Here is a 23,759-nt window from a genome sequence, read left to right as displayed (position 1 = left end):
CCTGGTACATCTCGGCAGTGGTGCGTACCCACACATTAAAGGGAGAGAAGGCTCCCTTCCCTCCCTCGGCGAGGAGTTATTTCCTGCACAAAGTCAGTGCAATACTGATACTACTTTCAAATGACCCGCACGTGCGGTGAGCCGTCTTCTTTGCTGCATTCGGCGGATGACCACAATGTGTTCATTGTTGCTGAACAGCTAGGGATCCTCTTCCTCACGTCAATGGCATATATAAGGAAACTGTTTCTTAAAGTGCACAGGGATGAATGGCAGACACGCCAACCTTTTTGGGAGGAGCATCTCTTGCATTCTTGACTTGTCACTGACTATAGGTCAACTTTTGTTGGTGTCCCTTTAACACAAACACACAATTCAAGTGGTTACATGTGCCTGGCGGGGCACAATGCATTGAGGAACAGACACGAGTCTTGTCTGTCTGCGCGGGGAATATATTAACGTCTTTATTTTCTCTCTAAGGGAGCACTTGTGGTACAGGAGGAGGAGAAGGCAAACAAAACTGTGACACACGCAGTGTCACCTGGGCTGTGTATTCACGGCAAAGCCCGACTGAAACAAGCAACTTTTAGAAAAATAAAATCAAATGGTCATGTCACTTTGTTCGTAGAGCACACACAAAGTAAAACCATGCATTCCTGAAACAAACAAGGTGCACCAGCTCCGACACACATGCCAGCACATTCTATACACTGTAGCGATGAAATATATATATCTATATGTATACTCTGTTTCTCGGCTTAACGAGCAGATGAGCATTAAAAACAGCAATTAAGCCCTCTTCCTTCTGTTTCAACGTTTCCCGGGTGAGAAGATGACGCTGTCAATCAAGCCTATATGATGTTTGTTCTGGGCATCCTTAGAGAGTATGCTACCTTTTCCAGCAACTGCAGTACATTTTCCAATGCCTACAACAAAGCTAAGTGAGCAGTCTCAAAACAGCAGTGAAGGTCTGCTATGGAAACTTCTTTGCAGACTATGTAAAACAATGTCACAGCAACGTCCTTGTGTGAGACATTTGTGTGGATAGTCCAGGCATGTTTCCTACAACAATCCTATCATGTCCTTGAAAAGTCATACGGTGGCTCGCTTGAGATGCATTCTGGACACCTTCGTGCCCTGACAAGGATGCCCTCCGAACATCTAAGGAATGCTTCACACACCCTTTCTGTTTACAGCATGAAGACAACCAAAAGTTCTTTCTGCCTTGACTAAGCACATTGATGACACAATGCACAACGTAAACATCTGTCATTCTAGTCTTCCTTAAAGTCAACATAAACGGCACTGGAAACACGATTCAAGTTCTCAAAGACGGAACAAAAACAATGTTTGCAGCAGAATAGCACTCTCCAAAATTAAGATTTTCAAGGCAGGGTCCTGCACAGAAACTCAACCACCATTATGGCATTAAGCCAAGTTTCTGACCTCTACAGACCACAAGATAGAGCATGATATCTTCCAGCGGCATTACATTCACATCTAACACTACAAAAGAAAGCCTGCAGAGGCAACAAGAATAAAAAGAAATTCTCAACACAAAACTGAACAAAGAATGTGTCAGTTGCCAAATGTTTTCAGTTTGCCTTTGTAAAACTGAGTCATGGTGTATGCTGTCAGGGGAGCTTAAAGTTATCCACTCTTGCTCCAGACGGTGACAGTTTGCAGGACATATAAGAGCCTGCACTATGGCACAATTTCTAGACATTAGGATAATTAATGTGCCTTAAAATATACAAGAAAGCAATAGTCATATTCAGTTCCTCTATGCAAACAAGTTTGACCTCCTTTTAATGTCTCAAGAATATTCTAGTGGCAAGTTGGGCCTTCTGGTCACAGCGGTGACGTATTTCCAAAACACAAGTCATGCCTGAGTGCAAACTTCTTTCCTAAACATGCTTCATAACCCTGCAGCTTAGCTTCTTAGTCTTCTCTATAGAAAAGAAATACTGCGTGTATATTACCTTTCATCGACTTTGAATAAAAAGCATATACTATCCAGATTAAAATTTATGAATACCAATAAATGCAGAGTATAGAAAGGTGATCATCTTTTCAGGTTAGCCGACTATGAAGACATATTGCTTTCCATATGATTAAACCAAAGTTCGAGCGCAGTGTTATTTCTCATGTTGGAGCTCATGTTTCCTGATATGAGCACCATTCAAGCAATGGCTGTCCACCTTCTCCTCAAAGCACCACTGTTTCTGTATTTTATGCCTGCCATACAATGCTGTATCAAGCATGCTTCGCATGTCTCAGCTGCACATAAGCATTTGGAAGGTTGCACAATCAGTAAAAGTGCTTGCCCAAGCAGCTGCCGGTTGCTGCATCACTGCAAAAGCATTTATGTAAAAATAGCACGGGCAAACACCATCGTGAACTCATCATTGTTCAGGAATTAGCGGACGTCAGCCTGCCACACATCTAAAGCATATGTTTTAACACACATGTATACAATCTTGTAATCAACACATTTTCGTTTGGCACAGTGAGACCAGTTGTATTTACATATTGCAAGAGTGCCACCAATCTCAGTTAGACTACAGCTAATGCATACTGATGCATTGCTCTAACACATCACAGTAAAACAAAATATGAGTCGCCCGGGATACCATGCATGATGCATCGGTGTGCTACCAATCTGGCATCATTCACACAGCAGATCGTTTGTGTGATACAAGAAACAAAGACATTTCATGCTAGCGAATAAATCCCACACGTTTTTTTGCCAACAGGAATGTGGCAGAACACCTCTTGGCAGTTCCTCTTACAGCAACGCCTGTCTGTTGTAGGTGGCATTCACACTTGTGAGTCACAGAGCTCACATGACCAAATGATCACATGACCACCACATGAGCAAAGTGATGGCTGCTTTGGTGAAAAAGTGACCCTTTTAGGTCATTCGTTCACTGCTCATTTTGCAGCTCCTGCAACTGGGACCACAAAGCTTGCTGAAACAATCAGCAGTCTGAGCAAAGCCAGGACATCAGTATACAATGACGCTTATTTATGGTGGCGCAAACGCATGTGAACAACATTAATCGTGACACATTTCAGTGTGGTGGCGGGCAGGTTGCACTCGCCAGTCTAAACATTGGTTGCTGCGAGTGACTCCTTGATTGCCAGTTGCGGTCAGTTGCAGGATCTTTGTCAGTCACAAGTGTGAATGTTGCCTTCGACATCCTGCTGGCGCCCAGAAATGCTAGTGAGAGGCAGTGAAATGAGTTATCTTTGCACTGCAACCTTGTGTAAACTTCTTTCTTTGTCAGCATTCAGAATAAGAAAACCAGGTTCTGGTGTTTTGACACATGTCGGCAGTCGAGATGCAGGACTGCACATTCTCTTTCCTCTTGCTGAAGGACTGAAGTGTGTGTACGTATATTGAGCACACCACGCACAGCAAAAGGAAAGCACGTTTAGAGGGACACTATACTCGCAGTGCGATTGCAACCAAGCTGTAAAGATTGTTTTCACTGTGGAACACTAATTTGCATTTCTTGTGACAACTACATTGGCTACAATCACAGAGAAAACGCAGTGCAGCTTGACTAAAGTACCTTAAAGACACACTATTGAGAAACAACAAGTTAAGCTACATTTTGCTGGAATATACTTTTAGAATTACCGTCCTATTGTGAGAACAGCTTGATAAGCCTCAAAGGATGCCACATAAAAAGATGGCAATGCAACCTTGAAATTCATTTACGATAGTCGGTGACCGTTCAATAATTCAGTACAAGCTTCGCCCACAGAGCCAAAAGGCACCTGCTCGCTGTGCCTCTGCACTCCAAAACATAGTACTCAAGTGATGCCGATATTGAAAGAAGTTTGCCTCGACCTTTCTATCAAGGAAACGAGCGAACGTAATTGGCTGGCATATCTGTACACATTTTCCTTCAGTTGGATGGCGGTGTATTATCTATTGTATTATTAGGTTGTCATCGACTATAAGTTCCTTACAGTGATGGGGGATTTGACCTCGCCTGCTTGGGGCGAGTTGACATTTCCAAATACAGAAGGATTATACTGCATTCAAAAGTAAGTGATGACAAAGTCTGGCAGCTTCTGAGCACTTCTCCCATTTTGAAGAGGTTGGTATGCAGCGAAATCTGTTGCACTCACCAATGCTGTGGTTTGTACGTGTGCAAATTTCAAGGAGAAGTCCCGCTTTTTATTTTCTCTCAAATTGATTTGGAGTTTCTCCTTAATGCCCCTTTAAGCCTGTATTAAAATATAGCCTTAGAGTCTGGTCTCTGCATAACAGCTACCTCTTCTGTGATACATGGGAACATAACCTTCTGAATAGGATACCTTGACAACCACAAACCAGTTCCACTTGAAATAAAACAGGCAGAATGCCGTTCAAGCAAGACATTTGCTACAGGAGACAGTGGTAGCACACAGTACAATGAAGAAAAATACAAAATGTCACCGTCTGTTTAAGTCTACACTCCTGTACCAACGCTCCTCCTTATGGGTTTAAAATATGTTAACTTCTGTGAACATCAAAAGTGCAGCCACGGCAATTTGTACATAGAGACAAAGACAGACTTTCGCTGTTCCTATGGCCGAGATGTCAATGCTAGAAAGACAGCTACTGCAACTGTAGAAATCTCACATGGTGCTGTTTTCTAAATGTGATGACAGAGCAAACTGATGTCAATGGCAAACTAAACTGCTGGTTAAACAAGAGAGTTTGATTAAGAGTCTTACACAGAAGCTACAGCATACAAGAATGCATCCCACATCACCTGTCCTGGTTGTGTGCCAGGTAAAAGCCATATAATCGCTCCACAAGTACAACAAGATCAATGGTGTAACTTTGTTCTTCGCTCTTCACTCTTGCAGCATAACTCGGTGCTGTTCACTCGCTAGCCTGTACATAAGTATCCAGCTACTATATGCTTATATGAAGACGCTGTGTATGGTACACATTGGTTTCGCTATAGATTAACAACATCAAGAGGGCAATGTATTGAATTTAATCTTCTTATGCCTAGTGCAGTGTTAAGTGAGAAGCACCACTTGAAAGTGCAGTGACTGCTGAGGTCAGGCAAGAATTAGATTAACTTTCTGATTACCGTATTTACTCAGTTCTAATGTGCTATCAGTTTTACTGTGCACCCTGATTTTGATGTTTGAGGAAATAATAAATACAATGCCTTTGGTATTTCACTCACCAGTTTTCACGACAAAAGAGAGATTAATGGTGATATGCTCTCACTTGGACAAAAAAAAATGTTTTTGCATCGGAGCTAAAGCAGAATGCACATCACTCAATGTCACTGTCGCATGCCTGCTCACCACTATCAACAGCCCCAGAGCGCCAGCATCTTTGGTGCTGTCATCAAGAGCCTTTCTGAAACTTAATTTCTTAAGTGCATCGTAGACTATGGCAGCCTAACTCGTGGAGCAGGCAAAAAACTACTGCAGCTCCTATAGTGAGGTGATATTCTAGAAACCGTCAATTCCACTATGTTGTTGAATTCCACCATGTTGGTGCTGTGAGCCAATCTGAGAAGGCATATATAGCTGCTCATTGAACCAATCAGAGATGGTAATTAAGATAGCAAAAAAAAAAAAAAATACGACACAGCGCAAAAAAGATAGACATGAGAGAGCGAAACGCACACAGCGCTGACTTGCAACAGCTCTGTGTGGCGCCCAAGCTTCCATGCTAAGATGGCAAATTTGACAACATGACCGAGTTTGACAGGGTTCATGACAGCCCCGAAAAACAACTTGTGGATTGGACTGAGTTATAGAATATTTTCCCATCAATGATGATAGGTTGTCAACATTACAGTTTCGGTTTCATACCTGAATCTAATGCATATGTCATCTTCTAGGGGGGGAAAAAAGGAGCAGATTGGAATCGAGTACTAAATATGGTAATCACTTACTTACTTCACTTCAAGCAGTTTTTATTAACCTGATAATAACTGGCTGATGTTGCATCAACATTCTCCTATAATAGCTCGCCTCCTGTTGTATCAGACACCAGCTGCACCATAATTTCCTACAGCATATGAGTCACTTGTCACTCACTTTTGTCCAGAGTTCCTGGCACTCATGTAAGAAATGATAATGATAACCCATTTCACTAACTGCTGGAAAGGAACAATATCTCCAGAAATGTAGGTAGTCCAACCACGATATAACGAACACAGACCTAACAAATTATTGAATATAATGAAGCAAATCTGTATTTTTTATCACTGATATTAGCATATGACGACAATACACTTATAATAAACATAGTCTATATAATGAACATACTTTCATGCCATAGGCAACTTCGTTATACTAAGGTTCGACTGAAAAAAGAAGGAAAGACCCTGCAAGCCTCCTTTTTGCACAGTGATGACACGACAGGTAAAACTTGGCAAATACAAACCCAGACCAATTCTGTGGCGTAAGCCCAAGTGAACTGTAGTTTGCTTTAACTATGCATTAACTCTGCATGTTCCATCTGCCATGGTGACCTTCAGGCTCAGCCCACAAAGAGCATTATTTGGCTTGAAGCTTCATAAACAGAGATCCAACAAACACACAAAAGGAGCATGCAAGTAGCACATTCGACAATAATCATGCAGATGCGTAGCAGACTAGCACCTGTCCACTTGGCATCCTGCCTATCTCGAAACAGGTCCCATGCAAAATGAATAGAATTCAGAAATAAAACATATCTCAGAGACACTTCAGTTCTTCAAATGACTTTCCTTTTCCCTAGGTTGAGTCTGTTTTGGCGCATTATTCACAGGGGTGCATTCATACACTGCAACCATTTTGTGACAAATCAGTAAAGTACATGCCAGTGCTGGAGCGTCCTGTGGTGACCATGAACTTGCATGGTAAAGTATTAAAATTACAAAAGAAATATTGTTAGTGCTTGATGTTGTACCTGACCTGTACAGAAAAGGTCAAAGGCCTTACTTCATTTTTCAATGAACAAATTACATTTCCATTCAACAATAGCTTATGCTGTAAGCAGTGGCAATGACTGCTGTAAATAGACAAAAAGGATCGCTGTAATGGCTTGTTAACAGAAGCGAACACATTTAGGTTACAGAGACAAACATGATGTCTTGTTCTAAAATTTGTTCAACAACAATACTGTGCAACAACATGAATGTTTAGATCATGAAGGCAGGATGGCAGCAAATGCTTGTGGTCCAAGTACTATCAGTGATTGGTGATCTAGGGCATTGTTAGAGAACAATTTAGTACATCCCTGCGTGTCTTATTCATATGGAAACAATGACTACAAACAACTCTGGGCTCTGGCACTCAGTGCTTCAGTGAGTTCATCCTTTTCACTTTCCACCCGTTCTGCAGCATGGAAAAGAAACCTTCACTTTCTCAATAACATTGTGTATAGTTAAACTAGAAGCTGTTATAACAGTGGAAGGTGCAGAACTGCCTTGGCAGCTACATGTGGCATTCAACATGGATAGGTATCTCTGGTTTAGATGATCAACAGAGGCTAGTTCCCTTTACTTCTACACACTAGTCCACCACTGTATTCTATCTGTTATATACTATGTTATGGAATGGAGCCTGCTAGCTGTTAGTGCTCTCACCATATGTTGCCAACATATAAAACTTCACAAGAAGGCTTCATCTCCATGGAGCTCAAGTGCTGACACTGTATTAAGAGGCTGGTGGCCGCTCTTGTATACTGCAAGGAGTCTGTTTGAATGTGCAGCAATCCCATTCTTGTTCTCAGCAAGTGGGTGTCAGTTTACTCCCTTTTTCTAGTGTCCAATCCACATTTTAATGAGGGCACTTGAGCTGTATGGCCGGAGTACAAGTTGTGAAGTTCTGCGTGTTATCATCCATTGACGGGCAGCAAACAAAACGGCATAGAAGAGCACCAGCGCAAGGAATAGGGACAGGTGCATGATGGCATATTCATAAAGAATATATGTTTACTCTGTGTGAATCATGCACCCTGAAGGTGCAGAAATGAGTGCGACCCATAGGTTGGGATAGTGGCATGTATAGCCCTGCATTTGATGCTGAACACTGGTAAGATTTTGCACAAGTACCATAGGGTGTTCCACGCCTCCCCTTCTCAACGTATGCCATACATTCTAGGGGCACGCTCTATAGGAAATATTTAAGAAAAGGTCAAATCGTGTTTGGTATAAAGTGTACTACTATGCACTAGGCTGTAACATTTTAAATGTTAGAGTGCAATGAAATTTTATTCTACAAAGGAAGTTTAATGCGAGTGAGTTCAATGCCTGACAGTAACTGCTCAATCCTTTTACTGGTGGGACTGTCAACAACTGATGAAGATAACTACTACATGTTGTACTTTGCCCATTCACAAATAACTAATGTATCACTCTAAGATACCCATGTAACAATGAATTTCAATGAAATTTTAAATTGTGGAGACAGCTCAAATTAGCTTCCTTCCAAGTACTTCCCTATAAGGGCTCTCTGAAATGTTGAAATGGAAAGTGCAAAGTGGCAAGTTGGCTCACTTAATGTCACAAAACAGTTGCAATGTGAGAATGCAATCAGAGCAACTAAAAATGAAGGATATGCAACATGGCGAGGACAACACTCAGTCCTCTTCAGCGGGATCAAGGGCACAGACAACGGCCTTCATGAAGGCGGCTGCAGCGAGCGCAGCACATGGCTGCCACTCGCGGCCCTTGCTGCCATCCTTGTAGTCGGCGATACCACGGATGAAGGCATAGTGGTCCTTGCGGTTGCCAAAAATGGACTCGACGACAGTGTCGAAGCCGGTGTCGAACGCTCGCACGCCGTACTCCTCAGCCAGTGCGTGCCGTCGGCTATCATCCCGCACCACGCTGCCCAGACCCGAGGCCACGCTGCCAAAGTGCACCACTGGTCGCCCGGGAAGCCTGCGGCAGAAAGGCATTGCATATCCCTCAAGTTAATGCACTGAGGCAGTTCATAACATAGGCAGCTTGTAACTGAAGCAGTCGTATATCATTATGCGTTTTCCGGAATAAAAAAGTAGTAAGTGAGCATTCATTCTGCTGTCTTCTTTGTCTCCATATTTTTAATTGTTTTTTCGTGCTTGTTTCTTTTCTTATTCACGAGCATGTGCCAATTCGTCCAGCAGCTTCTCTGTTAAAAAGAAATTACGGCAGAACTCATTTCGCGATGACTGTCGAGGTTAATATGAATAGCATTCGATGGATGTAGTGACAGATCATATTCCTGATGTGACGTTTATTAAACACGTGTAATAGTAATTTTTAGAGTTTTGTTGTTTCGGCTATGTGCCACATATTTCAATATCGTACTACTTTGCTATGGCACTTGCTTGCCAAGGTCGCCCATCAGCATGAAGGCAAGATGATCACTGTATGATGCCGATGCAGTGACAATGAAATGGCAAAGGAATTATATTAATCGAATGACAAAGGCATATAACGATAATTGCATGACGACTATGAGATGTAGATTCCTAAATTATAGCACTGGAATAACAACAACAACATGACAACATGATAGCAATGAGATGACAACAACTGCATGACAATGTCGGTATGAAGACAACTCAATGAAAGAGCAGGAATGATGGTGATGACACGAGCAAGGCGATATGATAACAATGGCATGATAAAGGACGCACGACAGCGTAACAGTGACTACGGTGAAATTACAGTGATGGCATAAAAATCGCAAAATAATCACAATTGAATAACAGCATGATTACAATAGAATGACGAACTGGGATGACAATACTGAAGTGATGATGAGGGTGAAATGACAGCGTGACAGTGATTACATGACAATGCTATGATGACAATGGCATGACGAGAGTAGGATGTCAAAGTCACAATGATGATTACAGACTGCAACGGCATCCTGATGACGGTAAGACAACGAAGGCATGACAATGATGGCATGACAACAGCACGAGGACAATGGGATGACGACGAATGTATGATCACAACGGAATGACGATGACTGCATCATGAAACCTGTACAACGACAATGGTATGATGAGAATCGGATTACAAAGCTGGAGTGACACTGATAGTATGACTACGACGGTAGGACAAAACCAGATGAAGAAGCGGGAATGATGATAATGACATGACCAAGTGAGCATGATGACGACAATACAACAATGGCAGCATTATTATGAATGAATAACAATCACATGATTACGATAGAGTTATAAGCAAGAAATGACGTCGATGAATCCACGAAAGTGGTATGATGACGACGGCATGATGACAATGGGATGACAATACTGAAGTGATGGTGACAGTGAAATGATAGCGTGACGACAATGGCATGACAACAATGGTATGACGATAACAGCATGATGAGAGTCAGATGTTAAAGTTACAATATGATGATGCAACGACCATGACGGGATCCTGACGACAGTATGACAATAAATGCATGATGACGACTGTGAGACGACGATGCATTGACGATGACTATATGACAACAATACATTGACGACGTTGGCATGACAACAAGTGTATAATTACAAGGGAATGACGATACTGTATCACAAAACCTGTCTGATGATGATGGCACGACGAGACTCGGATGACATAGCTGAAGTGACAATGATAGCAAGACCACGGTGGTATGACAAAACTGGATGAAGCTGGAATGACAACGATGGCACAACCAAGATGGTATGACATAGGATGCATGATATCGTCTATGTGACGATGATGTAATGACGATGATGGCATGACAATGGCAGCATAATCATGATTGAATTACAACAGCATGATTACAATAGAATGACAAACAAGTAATGACGTCAATGGATTGAAGGTGGCTTGACAACAACGGCATGACAACAATGGCATGATGATACTAAAGCGATGACGACAGTTAAATGACAGTTTGATGCCTATAGCATGACGAGAATGTATGACGACAGCATGAGTTACAATTTACAATGATGATGATAAAACCACCGGGATGAGATCCCGACAGTGGTATGACAACGAATACATGACAATGATGCAGTGATAACAATGGCATGACAACGGCACAAGGACAATGGCATGACGATGACTACCATGAAACCTGTATAACAACAATGGCATGACTACAAGTGCATTTTGAGAGTCAGATAACAAAGCTGCAGTGACGATGATGGCACGATTGCGACAGCATTACAAGTCTGGCAATGGAGGCATAACAGCAACTGTCTGATGATGATGACATGACAAGGGTGGCATAATCGCAATCGAATGATGACAGTATGACTACAATGAAATGACAAAGAAAGATTGATGTCGATGGAACAACAAAGGCAGGTGGTATGACGGCGGCAGCATGAAAATTTAATGACATTACTGAAATGATGACAGTGATAAAACCACAGTGTGACGACTATCGCTTAATGACTGTGTGACGACTATGGTGCGATGACAACAGCATGATCAGAGTCAGATGACAAAGCTTGAATGATGACAATGTAAAGGCCACGACAGAATACCAACCCTTAGCACATACCAAGTAGCTTAAGGTATTAGGCAACTTGGACTACTGGGTCGGGGTCGAAGGAGTGACGACAGCATGACAACAGGCAGATCACAAAGCTGGAATGACAACCACTGAACAACCTCAACAGCATTACTATGGCAGTGTGACAGCGAATTCATGACGACTGTATGACGATGATGGCGTGACGAGAACAGCATGACGAGTATCGGATGACAAAGCTAGAATGACGACTGTATGACAATGATGGCGTGACGAGAACAGCATGACGAGTGTCGGATGACAAAGCTAGAATGACGACAACGCAATGATCACGATGCCATCATGACCACGAGCCCATACCTTGTGGCCCTAGGTATTAAACATGGGCCATTAGGTCAGACTGGAAGACGTTACGATGACGACATGACCAGAGTAAGATATTACGAAGAAAGAATTACAGCAATGGAATGACCACGATGGCATCACGGCAAGGAGCACATACGTAGTGGCTCAAGCAAGTAGGTAACTTGGGCCACTGGGTCGGCCTAAGAGGCTAGATAGATAGATAGGCTCAAAGCAGCAGATGCAGGCAAAGAATGCTATTTGCATTAATATGTCACAGCTCACTTTGTGGGGAGTGTAGAAAGTGGGACTGTCACCAAAGTTCCCAAGATTGCCATTGATACGATATGTATTGCAACATGTCAGCCATGAATGGAGTGTACTGTTTGTTTCACTAAGGTTGCCTGGCAGTGGAAGCTGTTGCTATAGCCACACAAGATGCCTTCACAGAATTATGAGTATCTTGCAGGGTTTCCCCACAAGGGGGTTCGAAACTTACCCCCTCCTTTTTCCGATACCTTGGCATCTTCATTGGCTCACATTACCTGCATACTAACTCGCTACAAATTTGCCAAGCATCTCAAGTAGAGTCATTCAGGGATGCTCCTTTAGAAATCAAGAAGCAGAGAACTTGTGCTTTCTGTCTGGCACCTTTAACACTACTGCACATGATAGTGTTGCAGATTACCTGTCTGTCATAGTGACCTGCAAGCTCTATGGAAGACCGGATGCTGTGAAGGAAACTGCACCTTCTATGGTGGGCTTAGGGAGTAACTGTCCCCTTTTGGCTTCCCTCACCTGCCCCCTTTGCACACCAATGCATACAATCCACACAGCAAACAGCAAGAATTGCATGCATGTGCACACACAAAACAGCACAAGACAACAGAAAACAATGCATTGGAACACCTATCATACGATTTTCACTGGTCACAGGAATAGAAAACAGCATCTGGAAAATATTACTTAATTATTACCTAATTATTACAGGGCATAGCGGCATTGAGAACATGCGGTTCGCTCAAAATCCACTTGTTTTCCTTGTGAAGATCCTAGGCATACTGCATGAACACGTAACAAGCTGCCTGGAACCAGTAGTGGACACTGCCTGTACACCTGACCTCGATACACTGCTACAAGTGCATCAGAATTCAACTGGCAACCATGAGAAAGTTTGCATCGTGGTTCTACGTCATCATGCTCGGAGCGCTGTGCATTGGATTCCCAAGTGGTGACAACATGCTGGCCAGCTCTAAAAGGGCTGCCAGTTTGCTTCATGCTCACAGGGCACGGCGGCATCGAGAACATGCGGTTCACTCAACATCCGCTTGTTTTCCTTGTGCAGGTAAGATAAGGCATTTTGAGAAATGCTTTCATTCAAGTCACCCTTTTCTTTTGATGCTGCCATGCCTGCGGCTGTGTCTTGTGTTGCATGTACTCACTTAAGCGCACAAAATCATATTGTTGCTTGGAGGTGATATTGAGCAAAATCGTGGGCCAGACATGGCCCAAACTGCTAAACAACTTAAGGAAGTTGCATCAGATATTAAAGAAATAAAAAAAAACCCACCTGGTGGACATTGATAAGAAGCTGGATGCCCTCTGCACTCTCGAGGAGATTGTCTTTCCAAGTTCAGTTTAACCCCATGCATAACGTTATTCAGGCACTCGATTCAAAAATTGAAGATTTGGAAAACCATAGTAGACGCTCAAACTTTCCAATTTATGGACTTAAGAAAAAAAAAAACAGACTCAGTGCTTCAAATTGCTGTAAAGAAAGGAATTTTTCAGGATATTCTTGAGCAGGACAGTATTGAAATTGAGCGTATTCATAGAGTGGGTAAGCAACAACCTAACAATACTAGACCTGTCATACTTAAGCGACTAGATTCAAGAAATAAATTTACAATCCTGAAAAGAGGCTTCAAGCTGAAGGACACAACAATTTCTATAGGTGAGGATTTTTCACAAAAAGTTTGTGACATTAGAAAGAAGCAGTGGGCCTGTGCCAAAGCAAACCACAACAACAATGATAAAGTTTCTCTAGCATTTTATAAACTCTATATAAACAATGCACCTTATGTTTGAGATCATAAATTAAATGACAAAGTACTGTTGTCAAAAAACGACCATACAACCCCAAGCCATCCAGTGACCAGACGTCATGCACAGAAGCAAAACCAAAGCTGAGATGCCCGAGTAAAGATATTAGTGCTTCTGCTCCAGTAGGAACCAGACCTTTACCTCATATCACAAAGTGTAAAGAGAAGAACCTAAGATTATTAAATATAAATGCGCAAAGTATTTTAAACAAGGATTCTATAGAAGAGAAGCTGCTCGAACGTGATCCGCACATTACAGTTCTAACTGAAACGTGGTTACATAGCGATCTAACTGACGAAGTAGTTTTCCATCCATCTTACAGTGTTTTTCGTAAGGACAGAACAATTAAGGGAGGAGGCGTTGCCGTTCTTGTGAAGTCTTTCATTCAAGCAGTTATGTTAGAGGACGCCTCTGAACTTGAGAACTTATGTATCAAAATAACCTGCTGGGATCTCTGCTTTGTGCTAAATGCATGCTATAGACCGCCAGATGCTGCACCTGAATACCTGGTAAAATAGCAGAATGACACAATTCCAGAACAGAAAAATTTTTCTTATAAGTGATTTTAACTTGCCAAACATTAATTGGGAATTCCTTCAGGCAAGTCGCAAATATAACTTTAATACTAACACTATCTTTGATATCAAGCTCTCCCGTGACTAACTCAAGTTGTAAGACAACCTACTCATGAACAAGGTTCTCCTTGTTCAATTTTGGACCTAGTCTTTTTGAGTCATAATTTCAATGAGCACACCGTCCTAATTGAAAAAGGCCTGTTTGATCATCATCCTGTAAGTGTTACTATACCCCGTGTTACCTCTATCTCTCTTAATAAACACACGGAAGTACGGAGCTTCAAAGATTATTCAAATGCTAATGATACCTGCATTGTAGAATACATGGAAAGTTGCCTAGTTCAGTTTAAGGAAAATGAGCATTATGTCGATGCCTTATGAAGTCAATCTAATAAAATGCGTCATCACTGTGTAAATAGCTTTATACCAAATAAATGCAAAAGAACTTTTCTAAAAGGACGCCCTGGATCATGCGCAAAATCATTCACCTAAAACACAAAGTAAAATGAATCAACAAGAATAACCCACGATCACCGGTCATTAATGAGCTTGAGTTTAATTTGGGTCACAAATTACGCAAATCTAAAGATTTTTACTTTAAAACAACACTAAAAAAACTTTTAGGAAAATTAACGTAGTAAGTTCTGGAACCACTTAGATGGCAGCAAAAAGCAGGTGTTACAGATCTCGGTTAATGGAAATACAGTTACCGATCTGAAAACGATTAACTTTTCCAACAGTGCATTCTCCAAAGTAAGTGTTCATAGTGTGTCCCATCGACAAGTGTTCCAACTCGCTGATGTTCCCTTCATTTCTTACCCTGGTGTGGTTTCAATAACCTTGGTCTTCAAAACTAAATCATCTTGTGGTCCTGACAGCATATCTAATGTGTTTCTTTGGCCCTACGGTGAAATTGTTGCTCAATTTCTCATTGTGTTGTTTCAGTGTTCACTGTTAACTTCAAAACTACTCAGTGAGTGGAAGATAGCCCGGGTTGTCCCCGTCTTTAAGAAAGGCAACCATTTATTACTAGAAAATTACTGTCCTTTATCACTAACATCATCAATTTGTAAGCTCCCTTATCATGTAATCGCTAAATGCATCATAGAATTCCTTGAACAAAACTCTACATTAACAAATTTTCAGCATGGATTAAGGGAAGGTTATTCTGCCGTAACATAGTTAATTACAGTAGTTCATACATCTGCAGAAACTCTGGATTAGAATGGTCAAACTGATGCCATACCTTTAGATTTTAGTAAGGCATTCGACAGGGTAATTCATCAAAAGCTAATTTTGAAGCTCAAAGATATTAACTTGCCTGATGTACTAATTGCATGGACTGTAGTTTATTTGACCGAATGGAATCAGTTTGCTTCAGTGGATGGAAATAATTCGAGCTGTCTTCCTGAAATATCAGGTGTGCCCCATGGCAGTGTTCTAGGGCCTTTCTTCTTTTTACTTTATGTGAAAGTCATTGTTTACATATTAACACCAGGGACACAAATCAGGCTGTTCACTGATGATTATGTGCTGTTCCGTGAAATTACTTGCATTGATGACCACAATAACCTCAACTCAAGTCTCGCTAATGTAATGAAATGGTGTAAGGAAAACGGTATGGTTGCAAACACTGAAAAAACTCTCATTGTATAACTCACAAAAAAAAACACCATTCAATCATATGTATAAACAGGGCTCATCTTCACTAAAACAGGTCAGCAACTACATATACCTCAGCATTACAATAACAAGTGATCTTTCCTGCAATATGCATATAGACAAAATTTCTTCTTCCGCCTTCCGCAAGTTGTGTTCTTTAAAGCATAAGCTTAGGAATTCACCTTCGAGCATTAAACTTCTCACTTACTTCACATATATAAGACCCAAATTTGAATACTCTTGCGTCTTATGGGATCCTTTTACTAAAGTTAGTATCAATAAACTAGAAGCTATCCAAAGAAAGGCTGTAAGGTTCCTTTATATTAAGTTAAATCTTACAGGCTCGCCAAGCAAGCTCATGATAGCCAACAATATTGAAAAACTTGAAGTACGATGGACAAAGAACCGTCTAAACTTTCTTTATTCACTTCTAAATCATAAGTTCGCCTTTGACCCCAGAACTTACTTATCTCCTTTATTCAAGAGATCACAAGACATCATCGAGCCCATTCTCTAACTCCATATTTTACTAAAACTAACACATTTCAGTTCTCATTTTTTCACATACAATATCTGATTGTAACCACCTAACTGGGCCTTACAAAGTGAATGTTGATTAAAGTTTTATTTGTCATGTACAATGCATTAGTGTTATATTTTCAGTTTGTTGTTTCTTATTATTGTGTTGCAATTCTGTTTGCAACTATGTTATACTTCTGCTTACTTTACAATTTCCGCAGCTGTGCTCTATACTTATTTGCCTTTTGTTACACGTGCCTGTCCTGTTTTGAGGTCTACAGCATGTATTTAAAAAAATATTACTTAAACCAAATGTCTCGGTGACTGACCGTCAGAGACATTATATACGCAAGAAGATGTACCAGAGAGTAATGTGTGAACAATGCTCTGCTGTTCTAAACTTCTAATGCATAAAGGTCAGATAAAGAATGACTTGGCCAGAGCCCCACATGACTCTACAGTGGCTCTTGGGCTGCTGCCAATACATTATATCACTGAAGCAATGCAGTACATAAAATACAAATGAGAGAGCACCCACTCCAAATAAGCCAACTTTAGTCAAATTAACTTGACATTTTCTCATTTTCCAGTTGTCTGAAAAGCTTTTCAATAGCTATCTCTTACTAAGTCCTCCAAGTTCACAGACACTATGGTGGTATAAAATAATTAAAGACAATAGATTTTCTATTTGACTTTTACTGATACACATTGCTTGGTGCACCTGGATTTCTGTCAAGACACAACACCTCAACTGTTTGGCAAATCTTGCAAGGCCTCTATCAACCTAACCGAAATCTATCTGATATATATAGCTTTTTCTTTCTTTAAATTAAATGAAGAAAATTGGGGAGGTAGGCTTCTTTAGCGTCGGCTATCCCAATCTAATTAGTCGTAACAGAAGAAGCACAAAAATTCAGAAGAAAAAAGGGAGGCGACAGGACAGGGAGCTATTGTAGTGCTCCGCCCCATCGCTTCTTATTCTTTTTTTTCTTCCAAATTTTCATGCCGCTTCCAAAGGAGCAAAATTGTGGGAACTTCTGACAATAGCTATAGAAAGTGCTCAAAGTCAATGTACTCCAACGGTAAAACAGAATTGCCGAGAGATGTGCTGTCTACTACATTAATATGTATGCTTTCTCAAAGCCTCTTGTCAAAGCCTTTAAGGAAAAGAAAGAGCAATGGAAAAAGGAAGAAATCAGTGAAAAAAATGCACAGAATAAAGTTAATCAAGAAAACTGGAAAAGCAGTGTAGTATGTGAACTAATTCTGTAGCAGAAATTCAGCCAAATGTGGAATGTTTCAGCAAATCCATGCCCTCACCTGTGGTCAGATGCTCCTGGAGGAGGAGCTGGGTGAGCCACTTCAATGAGGTCCTTTGCTCCAATAGACATGTAGAGTCGATCAGAGGACTCTGGGGGGCGCGCAAAATCTGACTCCTGGTCTGCCAGAGCCCGCAGACCATCTTCAATGTAGCGCTCCCAGGGCCGCAGCTCGGGGTCTGCGGCACCCTGCTGCCACATTTGTTCAGCCAGCTCCTGCAGCCTGCCCGGCAGAGGAATACAGGTTGTGAATAAACAAGTGTACACTGTGGTCCACTGTTAAAAATTGAATGCATAAAAGTGCTACTGCCACTTTACTCGCACTCCAGCTGAAGTGCCGGCTGAAGCTACGTTAAGGCATTACTGCACAGGGGTGTAGAAAGATGCCAGCAGCACCAACCATGAGTTGTCTGTTAGTACCAAGCTGGCCACTTCCACATTTTCCAGACAGGGAGATCCACACATGCTGTATCTTCGTGTGTTCTAGTTAACAGTGGACCCCACTGTACCTTACTCATGTCACTGTTCCTTTCCTTCCTTCAGCTACAGTGCACTGTGTCACTGCCTCTTCCCCTTTCTTCAGATTGCGTGCATTGTTCTGCCCAGCTCCAGGTCTTCTTTTTGACTACGAGCAGCGGTTGCCATGAAGCTTATACAGCACAGATGTAGCTGCTTATATGTCACACATAGAAGGACCAGACACATAGACCCTACTTGCAAGCTCACAACTGCTGTTGCAGTAAAGAGAAAAAATCTTGAAAAGTCAATGCAAGCATAGGCTGTACCTGAGCTCAGGTGGGCACCATGTCTTGACGCTGTAGGCAAGCTCTGATGGGGAGGGCTCACGGCTGCCTGGCAGGTGGTCAGGGGAACGATGCTGCTGTTCAGCAAACAGGTACACATGCTGGCCAGTCATGGCATTGGTGCCGCCATTGGTGTTGCCATTTGTGGCAGATGGCACTGGCCTAGGTGCTGACACCACCACATCCCCCAGGCGGACGTGCTGGGTGTGGTCGGTGTAGTGAGGCACTCCGCCTCCAACGCCAACTAGGAAGACATAGTCGACCTTCTGGAAAGTGCCTGCAACACAAGTGCATGGGTGTATATGCTGCCTGCAGGCTGTATTCTCCAAGATAATAATGACTTAATTTGATATGCATTGAATAATGAAAGCAGAGGCATATAACTGTTATTGGTGTAGTTATTGGCATGGTTATAGGTGTGGTATACTATAACATAATGGTGTTGTCAGTTGAATGGACAATGGTCAAGTAAGGTAGGAGAAAGAACACAGGGCAATGAGGACATGTGTGTGATGTCTCCAGCTCATTTATCAGTGTTCTTTATCAGCAAGAATGTCTGCACATTAAGAACCTTTAATGAGCAAATAAGTTATGCGGATCCCATGCACTGTGGGAATTGATGGAAGGAATGCTTTCTATGCTGTCGCTTTGATTGACGATAATTAGCGGTGATGCTGACTGCGAATGTTTATTTCTTCAATGTTTTGTCTAACACAAGAGTGGTGAGTTGATGTTCAATGTTACCTTGCGTGCACCATTTCTGTTTGTCAGCGTAATACACAGAACACAGTGAGCCATCTTTGCTTGAAGCGTTGTTGTGTGCCACTCTTCATAACGCCCAAGAAGGTTAGCATTGTCACTGCCTCACACAGCGCATTGCCTCGTGGCATAAGTGATAAACTTTAATTCAATTAGTGCAGTGCTTAAAGTCAGAAGGGTCCCGAGGGTGCCCGGCCTCCCTCCATTTTTTAAAGAGGGGTTCAGCCCCTTTTGGCAGGTCAACTGTAGCACTATGAAACCCATTCGACAAGCGTTGGAGGTGAATTTATTGCCAGTATAGTGCCTTGTGCGGGGCAATTCTAACTCTCAAATTTTTCAATTAATCAGTTAACCATGATCAATCGGTTGATGGGGCATGAGCAAAAACGAGACAACAGGTATTGTCGTATTGATGCATGCATTTCCACAAGGCTCTGCACATGACTGTCATCGCCCTTGTTTGAATAAGATTCTTGGCACAGAATACTGCTTCATAAGCCACCTGGGCATGAAGCTACCTGCTCGTGAATTAGTGAAGGTACACCTTGGTTTCTTTAGGTGACCTATTTAGGTCACCAACATAAGGAAAATGTACAAAAGATAACTTTACTATAATGTTTCAGCAGATGGTCCTGCCTTCATCAGAGTAATCACTCTGACAAAGGCAGGACCATGTTATATATATATATATATATATATATATATATATATATATATAGCTGGTATCTTGTCTGCACTATACCCGGACAATGAAGGAATGACGGCGACGACGTGACAGCAAAAGTGCGTTTGTGTTGGAGATCATGTCGGTGCTTGTGTACATCTGCCGCCCCCGGCGGCCTCGCTTTTCACTATATCCGATATTGATATGCACCATATGTGGACAATCATTCAAGACAGTGGCCAACACCCAGCAGCCACCCCCTGATATAGCCAGTGGCACATAACCGGTGGTGTATAACTAGTGCCCCAAGTTGTATAATCGGCAAGACAGAAGCAGTCAGAACCGGAAAAGGGGGTAGAAGCGTCCAAGAAAGCTTCACTTTAAAAATACACAAAGGTATGCCGTGTTGTCTTACAGCGCAGGTGGACAGTTTCCCTACTAATAGAGAGCTACAACATGCAGCGTGCCAAGAAATACAAGAAAGTGAAGCCAGTGAACTTGGAAAAGAATAAATGTTGGCTATTTGTAATAGTGCTAATAAAGAACACTCGAGAAAAAATCTCAAAGAAAGATCTTTGTGAGGCAATGCCCTTTTAATGCCAAAGACACTTCCAAACCTCTGAAAGATTTCTTGCAAGGCCTCATTAAAGAGAGTAGGTCACAGAAAGGTACATCAACAAGAGCACAGAGTGACTTCTCAATGTTACAACTGAAAACCGTATGTTTATGCACCAAGAAATGCTGTTTTAGGGGCCTATAACAGGCACTAAAATTGTCATTTAGGGAATATATAGGCTCCAAATAGCACTGTTCTTTAGGCTCATATATAGGCTCAAATAATAATAACATTCACTGTGCATCTGAGGATAAATTGGGATTTTCTAAGGAACAAAGCCCACAACGCTTTGTTAAATTCACTTTCATTTTTCGATAAAATGAAATGAGGCAAGTTGCATAGGTTACAAGATTTATCTGAAATTTAGTATGGGTATAGACACCACAAGAAAAGTAGGGAAAGCGCTAACAAAAAACAAACACCTTCTCAAGAATTTTGGGTTTCATGTTGTGCCTTCCTTTTTCACTGAGAGCACACAGAATAGGAACGCTCAACATGCACTATAGTTAGGGGAGGATATTTGTACTTTGGCATGTTTGATGATCCAATGCCCTATGGAATTACAGAATGTTCACCTCTCAAAACATTTGACAATTCTTTTAGTATCAAAACTCTGAATTTTTTTTGTAGGCAGATTGAACTTTTGAGCTAACTCTATCAGCAACAAGTCCTGGAATGGTGGTGAACCTTTTCTGAACATCCAACATGAGCCACACATTCTGGGTCAGAGTTGCACTCTAGCATTCAAGTTTCTTGAAGACGTCGACTAAAAACATTAGAAAGAGCACTCAAATATGCTGAGTATAATCACATAGTGCAGTTTGAGCCCTTCTCACAGCGATGCTCTGGTCAGCTGCAAAGCTGTTAATGACAGCCTTTACACTAGTAAAGTGTATGGTAATAATCAAAAGCGTTTAGTCAAGTTCCCCCCCCCCAGCATGTGATAACATTACTATAAACAAAGTAAGGCCAAAACAAAACATGAAAAAATGCATTTTTAGGATATGAAAAGACAATATAGGCACCTACATTGAAATAGGCATTTACGGGCACACTAAAAGCACCAGTAATATGTTTTTAGATCAATAGTTTGTGCTTGTATGTTAAATAGGCCCAATAAAGACGCAAGAAAAAGAAATAGGCATTTTGCCTCAGGTTCTGGTTTTTAGTTATGACCTAAGAGGAGCGAAGGGAATGGTGGCCATACCCAGCAGACGTGTGGTCGTGTTTCCAGCAGCTATGATGGCCGCTCGAGAATGGCCCACGGCGGGAAGTTTTGTTGAGACCACTCTGTGAGCACCAATGTTGCCCAGGGTGTACACATTGGACTCGCCTGCGTGAGAGAGAGGAACATATACGGGGGCAGGCAGTCAAACCACCATGCATACCTGCATGGCGGTTTACCCATGTAAACAAGTGTAAATGCGCATCTTCGTTTCCACATCTTCTAGCAAGCATCACTCTTGCTGATGCTTTCAATCAGTGAAACATATAGCAGGTCACAGAATGGCTATTCAGAAGTAAGTGACAGCTGTCGACGTACTTGAATACGACAAGTTGTGATCTAATGGCAATGAGAAACACAGATGCTCATGCCTTTTTGTCTCATCACTATTCTACGACTTCTGCCAAATTGCTGCATGCCGTGAGTGACATTTTTAGAATACCACCCCTTTTCTTTTTCACAGCGAAAAAAATTAAACAAACAAAAATGTCTAGATTCAATATCCATGCATGCATGCATGTAGTGGCTATCAGTTCATGATGGAAAGGCATTCTTTTTTAACAAGTAAACTGAATAAATAGATTAAGTTCATGACAGTACCATGCATGAAGATGGCAGGTGGCACATACCTTCAGTCTTGTAGCGTACGAAAGTGTTCTTGTTCTCAATCATTACGTCAACGGCGAGCTTCTCGCAGTACTGGGCTGTGATGATGGCAATGGTTGGCTGCTGCGAGCCATGTACTGTTGGCATCTGGCGAACCATCTTCACCTCTGTGTCATAGTAAAAGCAAATCAATGCGTGCGTTCACTCATGGTATGGCAGCTAATTTTCATTGCACTCTAATCAACCGAAGCAGTGTGTGCTGAAGTTAAAGCGTGCAACTGAAACTTTCAACACCAATTAGATTTTGGTGACATGCAGCATATACCATCATGTTACTCTTCACTACTGAGCATTTGGACTCAGTGCTACTGAGCACATTTCCACTTGAACATATATGTTAGGTTGCAGAGAGAAGCTGTCGATTATATTCTCATTCTATTTCATGAAATTGAGGTAGTGGCATAATTCCAGTCCTTTCAATTCCACGGAAGTGAATGTTCAAGCAAATTCCCATTCTTAGAATGGCTCCAAATTACTGTTCCTTCCTTTAATTTCCAAGAAAGTGCCCCAATATAACATCTCTGACAACATGGAGCTTTCTTGTTGTAGAATGCATGGCAGGAATGCCTGAACATATCTGCATAAGCATGCATGCAGCATGTGGTGCTTCCAAAGTAAAAGTAAACCCATATTCATGAAAACAAGGTCATTCCATTTCTATTTAATTCCAACTAATATAAGTACAAACCCATTATGATTCTATTTATGCACAATTGGTCACCATTCCACTGGGGGCTTCGAAAATAACGGAATGGTTACGGAGTCTATCCAGTTCTGGTATGGAAGCTCTGCAAAACTGGTTGTTCATAAATAAACCCTCTCTACAGCAAAAGTAACTTGCCAGTGTCATTCTGGACCACACGGGTGAAGCTCCCAGACTCCATCTCTTTGATGAGGTTCTTTGACAGCAGCTCACGCAGGTGCAGGTGAACTTCTTCAGGGGCGTGGTTGGTGTTCCTAAGTAACAGCAAAGCACGAGAGCATAGACCAGTGGTGTTAACTTCAAGGAGTTGTTTCTTAGCGACGAGGCCACT

General features: G+C 41.8%; 1 protein-coding gene across 1 annotated transcript in view; it reads right to left on the bottom strand.

The window, feature by feature from the left end:
- Positions 1–437: 437 nt before the first annotated feature.
- LOC126530880 (uncharacterized) overlaps positions 438–23,759 on the bottom strand; it is a 97,121-nt gene continuing 73,799 nt past the window's right edge. Inside the window, exons 7-12 of the mRNA XM_050178198.3 lie at positions 23,567–23,682; positions 22,689–22,832; positions 22,042–22,167; positions 18,778–19,072; positions 17,994–18,215; positions 438–8,900 (exon numbers count right to left, since the gene is read on the bottom strand). Of these exons, the coding sequence (XP_050034155.1) occupies positions 8,597–8,900; positions 17,994–18,215; positions 18,778–19,072; positions 22,042–22,167; positions 22,689–22,832; positions 23,567–23,682 (1,207 nt within the window). The 3' untranslated portion in view covers positions 438–8,596. The remainder of the gene's footprint in view (positions 8,901–17,993; positions 18,216–18,777; positions 19,073–22,041; positions 22,168–22,688; positions 22,833–23,566; positions 23,683–23,759) is intronic.

This window comes from Dermacentor andersoni, chromosome 5 (assembly GCF_023375885.2).
Source record: "Dermacentor andersoni chromosome 5, qqDerAnde1_hic_scaffold, whole genome shotgun sequence".
In the NCBI taxonomy this organism is placed as follows: domain Eukaryota; kingdom Metazoa; phylum Arthropoda; class Arachnida; order Ixodida; family Ixodidae; genus Dermacentor; species Dermacentor andersoni.
This window is presented reverse-complemented; position numbering and strand designations above follow the sequence as displayed.